At 57.2% G+C, this 8,939-nt stretch overlaps 1 protein-coding gene across 1 annotated transcript in view; it reads left to right on the forward strand.

Moving 5' to 3' along the window:
* HS1BP3 (HCLS1 binding protein 3) overlaps nt 1-7,561 on the forward strand; it is a 34,314-nt gene extending 26,753 nt beyond the window's left edge. Inside the window, exons 6-7 of the mRNA XM_017876838.1 lie at nt 1,348-1,483; nt 6,133-7,561. Of these exons, the coding sequence (XP_017732327.1) occupies nt 1,348-1,483; nt 6,133-6,391 (395 nt within the window). The 3' untranslated portion in view covers nt 6,392-7,561. The remainder of the gene's footprint in view (nt 1-1,347; nt 1,484-6,132) is intronic.
* Nucleotides 7,562-8,939: the final 1,378 nt, after the last annotated feature.

Below are 8,939 nucleotides of genomic sequence, written 5' to 3' on the forward strand. Positions count from 1 at the left end.
AGGTTTGGATTTAATAGGAATGTGTCGCCTGCATGGACTCCCCTGGAGGGCTCTGTGCCGAGTTGGCAGAGGGAAAACTGAGTGGCCTTGGGACATCTCCACTCATCCCTGGGTCCCTTTCCTCACATGCCCAGGTCACCCTCCAGTGAGGGGAGTTGATGCCACCCACTAAGTCAGCCCATACTTGGTGAGCCCCCACTGAGGGCCAGGCCCAAGGACATGCTGAGGAGTGAGACCTAGTCCCTGGCCCTAGTCCCTATCCTGAGGGCCTTGGGGGCCCCTGGGGAAGCAGGTCATCACCTGACAGTTACAGAGCAGCAGCAGTTATGACAGGTTGAGCAGAGGCATCAATTCCTATAGGACTCCCTGGAAGACTTCCTGGGGTGGGGTGGGGGCCCTCCTTGAGCTGGATCCTGGAAGGTCAGTAGAGTTTGCTGGCCTTATGGAAGCAGAGGACTCCAGGTATAGTGGCCATGATCGGCATTCTCCAAGGGCAGCCCCGATCAGTTCACACGTGAGAGGGTGCGGGGAGAAGACCCAGGCTTCCTGAAGGCAGCAGCCACATGTCATGGCACCCCAGCAGAGACAGAGCGGCCATGGCACCCCGGCGGAGAGAGAGAGTGGCCATGGTACCCCAGCAGAGAGTGGCCATGGTACCCCAGCAGAGAGAGAGTGGCCATGGCATCCTGACAGAGAGACAGCGGCCATGTCACCCCAGCAGACAGTGGCCATGGTACCCCAACAGAGAGTGGCCATGGTACCCCAGAAGAGAGAGTGACCATGGCACCCTAGCAGAGAGAGTGACCATGGTACCCCAACAGAGAGTGGCCATGGCACCCCGACAGAGGGCAGCCATGGCATCACGACAGACAGAGAGTGGCTATGTCACCCCAGCAGAGAGCAGCCATGGCATCCCAGCAGAGAGAGAGCGGCCCACGCTGGTGGGTGGCACTCAGTAAATGCTTGTTGAAGGCCGGGTGCAGTTGAGGGGTTGCACTGAGATCAGCTGGACTGGATGGCGAGATGCCTGGCGCAGTGAGCCCAAGAGGCTATAACCTCCTAAGAGCAGTAGGAAGCCCATGAGGACTTGCAACCGGAGTGATGCCATTGGCTGACTCTGGCCCAGGTGCCAGGCGGTTGAGGCCAAGGCAGACAGCTGTCCCAGGCCTCTGTGAGCTCTTGTCCTCGTCCTCCTCCTGCCCCTACCTGGTCCACTTCTCTGATTTTCTTCCTTATCCCTTGCTGGGTGCCCCAGGAGGCTGGGCCAGGCCTTCTCCACCTTGTACCTTGGGTGGCTGAGGACAGGCCAGGGCTTCCCCTGACCCCCCTGCTGCTGCCTTCCCACAGCCCTGATGCTGTTTGACGATCCTGACCTCGGCGGGGCCGTGCCCCTGGGTGACTCCCTCCTGCTGCCGGCCGCCTGTGAGAGTGGAGGGCCCACGCCCCGCCTCGGCCACAGGGACGCCTCCAAGGAACTGTTCAGGTACCCCCTGTCCCCAGGGGCGCTTGGCCAGCTCTGAGAATGTCCTGGACAGAGCCAAGGGCCCGGCTTGTTTGGGGGCATTGCCCAGTCTCAGCCCCAGCCTCCTCTGAGGGGAGGACCCCAGACCTGTGAAAAGTAGAAACCTGTGGGTGCACACTGGGTGAGAGGCAGTGAAGGGGGTTCAGGGGGAGGATCTGCAGCCCAGGGCTGCTCAGCTAGTTCCAGAAAGAGAGAACTTTGTGTGCACAACCAGTCTTTCTTTCACAATCATATTTTAACAATTTATGTAAAGAATAATTAAATTATATAATTGCAAGAGCAGGTATAACTGGCACAAGCAGGTTTGGGAACAACTTAAACTGACTCATGGCAGAATGCAGCCCACCCAGAGAGGGGTCAAAGTGCAGGTGTCCTGGTGATGGCCTGTCTGCCGGAGGGCCCGGTCAGCAGCTTTTACAGAAGGAAGGGAGAATGAGGCCTCATCTGTCACATGGAGGTCGATTGGCAGAACCTGTGCCTGAGATGGCTCCTATTTCCTGAGTCCTTGCTGTGTGTGCAGTAAGCCAGACTCCTTATGTGCTCTCCTACGTAATCCTCACGACGGCCCCCCTAAAGTAGATGTTATTTTCTCCATATTATAAGAAATCGAGTGTGGGAGGCCACGTGGCTGAGGCCCCTGCTCTGCCCTGGCCTCTCCACTTCATTAGGGACTGTCTGAGCACTCGGCTGGGTGATCTGCCTGCCCACCCAGCCCCCCAGTTCTCCCCAGGCGTTTACCTCCACTGGCCATGTTCTCAGCAGGCTCAGTGTTGTGCATGTCTCCAGCTTCTCCTCCACGCTCCAGGACACAGGACTGTGCCTGGGGTTCACAGGAAGCCAGGCCGCCTCTTTCCAGGAATGGCTTATGTGACACCAAGGCATGCAGGCCCTGGAGACTGTCATCTCTACCCCTCATTAGCAGCCTCGGGCTATTAGACAGCCCTCCAAGTGCCCGCCAAGCCTGAGTCACCGTGACTGCTTCTGGTATTTACATGTCCCCAAGGCCCCTGGCATCTGTTCACTCTCATCCTGTGTCCTCACTCCTGACATCCCGGCAGGCTGGGAGAAACCAGGATTGTTATTTTATTAGAGGGAAACTGAGGCACAGGGAAATGGAATACTAGAGTCGGCCTGGGGAATGGCAGGGCCAGGCCGAGCGTGTCTAGGAGTCCATGTGTCCCAGTGGGGTGGTTCTCGTGGGACCTTTCTGGCCTAGTTTATTCTAAATCTGTTACTTCCCCAACCTGTGTTCTGTGGAACATGGTACAGTGGGGTGGTCAAAGGCTACCTTCAAAGGGGCTCTGTGGCCTGATGAATTGGGGAAAAGCCATATGAAGCAGGGCTGGTAGTGTGCGAGCCAGCACCACACGGCACTTCACGTTCTCATTCGTCCCTGGGCCCTTCCCTCTGTGGTGCCCCTTAGCGTCCCACAGAGTGCTTGGGGAATCCCTGCTCAAAAGGTGTGGGTCCCGCACCCCCACCTTCACTTTAGCAGACATCTGCTAATGAAAGGATTAGCTGCTTTTCTTCTTCTAAAATTCAGGCAAATTCAAAAAGAGCTGTAACACTAGGATTAGCTTCTTGAGAGCAGGAACCACATTCATTCTTTGTGTCTGCCCTGTGACTATCCAGGGAGTAGTTGGGCTTCCTCATAATAAAGAACGTTCTGATAGTCATTCATTCCTTCATGCTTTCACCCCTTCATTCATTCTGTCACTAGCCTCAGCCGTGACAGCCGTGAGGCAGCGTGGGGTGTACACTGAGCGTGTTGAGACTGAGAAGCCTTTGTTCCTTCTGGCTGTGCAGCCACAGCAGGGCAGGGTCTCTAGTCTAGATGTTTAGGTGAGTCTTGTCTTCCGCAGGGACCCTGGGAGACGGAATGGGGCCAGGGTCTTAGAGCTCCCTTACCCCTCTCTGGTTGACCTCACACCAGCTGGGCCTGGAAGAGAAGGGAGCTAGACCTTGTGCTAGTGAGAGCTAGTCCTAGTCATGACTCAGAAATAGGGTGCTAGGAAAAGGGGTGCCTTGCAGCCACCTGTGTCCCAAGAGCAGCTACGCCGCCTCCCACCGTGGCTGCCCACCCATGTACACCTCCCACCTGGGAGCAAATCCAGCTGCTGATTAGTTCCAAAGAGTCACTGCTTTGCCAAGCAGGATAATCCTGAAATCTGACATAAGCTTCTAGCGACTGCTTTGTTTTCCAAAGGGCCCCTATTTGAGGATAATTCAGTCCCTGTGAGCTTTTCCCAGGTCCCCTCAGCCTTCAGTGGAGGCCACATTATGCCAGTGGAGCTGGCACCTGCCCCGGGGACGTCAAGGAAGGGCCGCCACTTGGAGGGAGCTCCGGCACATCTGACCTGAGGTGGCCAGGAGCAGCCCAGCCATGAGTGATACCTCCTGAAATCGCCTCTACCCTAAGACAACTGATCTGTCTATGAAGGCCTGGCTTGGGCCAGTCCCTCTGGGTTTATTCAAGGACACCTTTTATTCATTTCTCTGCCGACCAAACAGACTCTGAATTCTCTCTCTGGGGTTTGTGCCCCATCACAGGAGGTTGACCCAGGAAGCAGGCAGGATGTCCAGAGTTCCTTCCACAGCTGGCTGCAGGCAGGCATCCACCCCAGGGGTGCTGTGCTGGGCACCTTTGTACTCACACAGGCTCTCTGGTAGTGCCAGGAGTTGTCCTGATCAAATGTACCTCCTCTCTATCCCCATCCCTGCCCGGCCTTGCCCCAGGGCAGGAAGCCACTGCTCATGAGCCTGCCTGGTTCTTCCTGTTCATTCTCATTCCCACCTCCAGACCTCTGCTCTCTGCTCCTTTCTCCAGGACTCTCTCCCCTATTCATGCCAGGCTCACCCTTCTGAAAAGGCCCACCTTCCCAGGAGGCCTTCCCAGCCTGCTCTGGCCCAAGGGCTCACTCCCTTCTCTGGACTTCAACACCTTCTTTCCAGGCCTTTGCAATTGCGTGGCCCCTGCCTGACTGGGCTGGGGGTGTCCCCATTGTAGATAGAGGTGCTGTTTTTCTGTGTCTTATGCCCGCTTGCTCAGCCCCTGCTGTCAGTAGACATCAGTACATACAGCCTTCCTGTACATTTGGAAACTAATTTCCTTGTGTTGTCTTATTTGATCCTTGTAAGAATCCCTGTGAGGGTGGTAGAGCAAATACAATCCCACTTTATAGAAGAGACTGAGGACCAGGGAGGAGTGGCCTGAGGCCACTTGATGGAGGAGTTGCAGGGTGAGGAACAGAAGCCAGTTCTCCACCCGCAGTGCTGTGCTTCTGTGCGCAGTTCTGCGCAGCAGTGCCAGTGACACTGTTAGTCCTGCTTGTAGATGAGGAAGCTGACGCTTGTAGAGACCAAGTGGGCGCTCTAGGTCTGCTGCCTTCAGTACCTGTGCCTTCCCTCACCGGACTCCAGCATGACTGAGCGATAGACGTAGAGATGCCTGTTAGCACAAGGGGAAACCTCGCCCTAACACTGGAGTCCAGGTGCCCCCCGCAGGGGAACACACCCCAGAGAACCAGCCACATGCAGGCCAAGTCCTGTTCATCCTCACACTAGCTGTGGGTCTCAGGGCAAGGCCCTTTGCCTCTCTACACCTCAGTTTTCTCATCTGTAGAACAGGGCTAATCTCTGTGCGTACACAGTGTGTGGAGATTATTAAATGGGTTGATGAACGTGGAAATGTCTGGCCATCACAGGTGTTCAGCACAGGGCTGAGTGGGTGGAATGGATTGAATGAGTCTTCCACTATGCATCTGGTCTCCAGAAATCAAGTTCTGGAGAATCAGTGGCCTGGCCTATTTCTTGCCCTCAGTACCCAGGGATGGTCCTGAGTGACTGTAACACTACCGGGGCTTTTTTCCCACCCACCAGTGGAAGATCAGAGGTCTGGGGTCATGACAGAGTCTTGGTGGGCCCTGGCCAAGGCCATCCTCAGCTCTCGCTGGGCTCTGTCTAGCACCCATGTGGCCCACAGAGGCCCACTGTGGGCGGGCCAACGCTGCACCACCGTGGCTCAGCGCCCCTGGTTATTCTTTCTCTGGTTGAACTTGCTTTGGATGAGGGCTCAGCTTCTGAGGGCCGATGTCCTGTTCCTCCCAACAAAGGCACTGTCACATACCATCCCCTCAGGGCCACTCGGCCTCCTGGGACTCCAGTGTCCTCATCTGCAGGATGGAAACACAGTCATGCCTCCCCGGAGTGGTGTTTTGAGGATGAAATATGTCTGAAGTGCTCGGCACAGAGCGGGAACTCTGTACATGGTAGCTGGTGGTTATTTCTGAAGGGATTGGAGGGAAAGCCCCCTACAGAAGCCAGCATGTGTCAAGTGGGGTCACCTGAAGACCGACTCCCAGGAGGCTGCGTGGGGCCTGCCCTGTGCCTGCTTTGCTGTGGGTGGGAGGGTAGGAGAGCCCTGGCCTTCGTGTCTCCTCTGGGCAGGATGGGTGGAGGGGCCAGAGTGGAATGGGGCAGGGCCTTGACCTGGCCCAGGCTGGGCTCCCTGCAGCTGCCCAGCCCCCTGAGGGCAGTGGCATTGCCTGGGGTCTTGTTCCTGTCACGGGATAGCAGTGTTATGCTCAGGGTTCCTCCCTGTGGTTCCCTAGAGTTGAAGAGGACTTGGACCAGATTCTGAACCTGGGGGCTGAGCCTAAACCCAAGCCCCAGCCTAAGCCCAAGCCACCAGTGGCAGCTAAGCCGGCGATACCCAGAAAACCAGCTGTTCCCCGCAAAGCGGGCCTGGCTGAAGCTGTGGCTGAGCAGCAGAAGCCGCAGGAGCAGATCCAAGCCATGGACGAGATGGACATCTTGCAGTACATCCGGGACCACGATACACCGGCCCAGGCGGCCCCCAGCCTCTTCTGACGCTTCCATGCTGGCCCCTGGCCCAGCAGGCCTGTCTGTGGGGACATCTGTGTGAAGGGAGGGGACTGTGCCCTGCAGGGTCAGAACCTCCCCACCCCCGAGGGAGGCCAAGTAGAAACCTGGGTCACAGCACCCAGAACTGCATGGTTCCATTTTCTCCTGGGCTGTGGGGCCAAAGTAGAACCCTGCAGGCTGCGGGAGTGGCTCTCACCCTAGGAACCTCCCTCCCCATGGACATGGAGGGGAGGGAGGGTGTGCCTTGCCAACCAGGAGCCCAGCCCCAAGGATGAAGCAAGACATGTGGGGCCCCAGCGAGGTGTTGCATGGGGCAGGGGAGCTTCATGCCCTTGGGTTCTGCCAGTCCCAGCACAGACACAAACTGGGACTGGGCCTCTAGCCCTCCTCTGCCTCTGTTCGCATAGTAAGAAGGAGTGATCAGCATCCTCCCCTTCCCCTACCCTAAGCAGCAGACTGGGTGACTGACTGGCCTGGGCCTGGGGTTGGGGGGGGTCCCCAAGCCAAATTACTCCAGGGTTTCTGCTCCTCGTGGCTGCCAGGGGCCTGCAGGGTCTGGGTGGGTCTCCCAGGAGAGGGATGCTGAGGGATGCTGAGGGGGAGATCAGCTGTCTGGAGTGTTCTGATGCAAGTCTCTCCTGAGCCTCCTCTTGATACGAGCTCTAAAGGGAGAAGTCAGGCCCAGCCCTGCCTCTCCAGGGTACAAACGGCCCTGCCAGGCTCCAGTTCTTCCTCCCTTCTCCTTTCCCAGGAAAGGGCAGCCCAGTCCATGGCCTTCTTGGGCCTCTGGGCACAGAGCCAACATTCGTCATTACAGCTCTCACAAACTGGGTCATAGCATTCCCCACAGCTCAGCCTGGAGCCTGGGCAGGGCTCCCACCCTGCAGTGCCTCCCACTGCCAGTGGGGCGTGATGCTCTCAGGCTTCTGTCCCAAGGCCTTCACCATCCTCAGGGTCTGGACTTGGTCAGTGGCCTTTCACCAGTGGAGCTGCCTTCCCAGGGAGAAGAAGCCATGCGTCAGGGCAGGGCCCGTGCCTTAGACTTCTCCTGACCCCCAGAGCCCTGGCACACAGGTCTGGGCACCACAGAGTGCTTTGGAAATTCTCAGTGAATGATGTTTAATAAAGCAAAAAATGTCAAGCTGTCTTTCTTGGTTATAATTCTTCATGTTCAGAGCTAGTTTTTTCTTTTGTTTTGTTTTGCTTTTTAATGAAACAGTAGTTTTAAATGAAATGCAACCACTATTGTTCCTTGGCCCTGTCCTGCCTGGCAGAAGCATTGGGCAGGTGGGACTAGGACCCCAGACCCTTTTCTGATAGACACCAAAGCCAGCCCTGAGGGACCCCCCAGCTGATGGTGCGGGTGGTTTGCAGCCATCAGTGTGGAGTGTCTCCAGCTCCTGGCCCGTGCTAGGACCTGTCTGCTCTGTCCTGCATCTGATCACGTCCCTCTCCAGCTGTGCTGCCCTGTCCTGAGCAGTTTCCACTCCACCAGTGCGAGACTGAGAGGAAACTGGTGGTTTTGGGGTCGAGAGCTGACTTCCTCTTCCTCTGTCTTAACCCAGGCTCAGAGGGTCAGCTCCCTCCCCAGGGCTCTGAGCAGGCTCTGGGACAGCTCCAGCCCGGGCTCCACCTATTTGCCTTCCCCCTTCACACCCATCCCTCCTTCCCAGCACTTAGCCCCAGGCCCTGTGTCCCTTGCTGACTACAGAGGACGGTCTCGGTAGGAGTGGGGAGGGGATAGGGCCAGGTCTTCCTCAGAGAGGTGGCCCCAGCTCTCCCTTGGGCTTTGTCCCCTCCCTGCCCTTTCTGCACCCTGATGCCGGCTCCCTGCCTCCTGCTTCCCACCTGCTTTGAGTCGAGTGACATAGGAGCAGAGGGTACAACGGGGTAGGCGGCCACAGGGGCTGGTGCTCTGCTTGGGGTCACTGGCAGAACCTGGCCTGCCAGTTAGTATTCATCCACTGTGGCCCCACCTTCTCAGTGGTCTGGACTCTCTGGACACCATCACAAAGATCCCCAGGTATTGATGCTCCAGCTGTGGCTTGTTCTTCACCCGCAGGACTGTGGTTCATGGCCAATCGATGATCCTTGTCGCCTGATAAAGCCTGTGCCTGTGACCCATTCCAGCCTGTGTTAGATGTTCTTTTCTGTGCCTGGGCTGATGGCAGACCACCAAGGAGGGGAGAGGGGGAGAAGATTGTCCTTTAAAACAATGGACTCAGCCAGGGAAGCTGCCCTGCCCCAGCCACCCAGGCTGCTGCTTAGCGTAGGGGAAGGAGAGGATTGTGGTCACTCCTTCTCACTATGCAACTGAGGCAGAGGAGGGCTAGAGGCCCAGGCCCAGGCCCAGTGTGGGTCATCCAGCCAGTAACTGTGCAGCCATAACCCATGTAGAGAGAAAGAGGGTCGGCCCCTTTCTGTCTCCAGACCTACACCCCATTCTCCCACAGTGGAGATGGTCTAGGCTTGGACTGGCCCTAGGGCTCTTCAGATGGCATCAGATGGCCCTGCCCCTCTGTCAAACCTGCCC

Source organism: Rhinopithecus bieti, unplaced genomic scaffold, assembly GCF_001698545.2.
Source record: "Rhinopithecus bieti isolate Rb0 unplaced genomic scaffold, ASM169854v2 scaffold_7681, whole genome shotgun sequence".
Taxonomy (NCBI): Eukaryota; Metazoa; Chordata; class Mammalia; order Primates; family Cercopithecidae; genus Rhinopithecus; species Rhinopithecus bieti.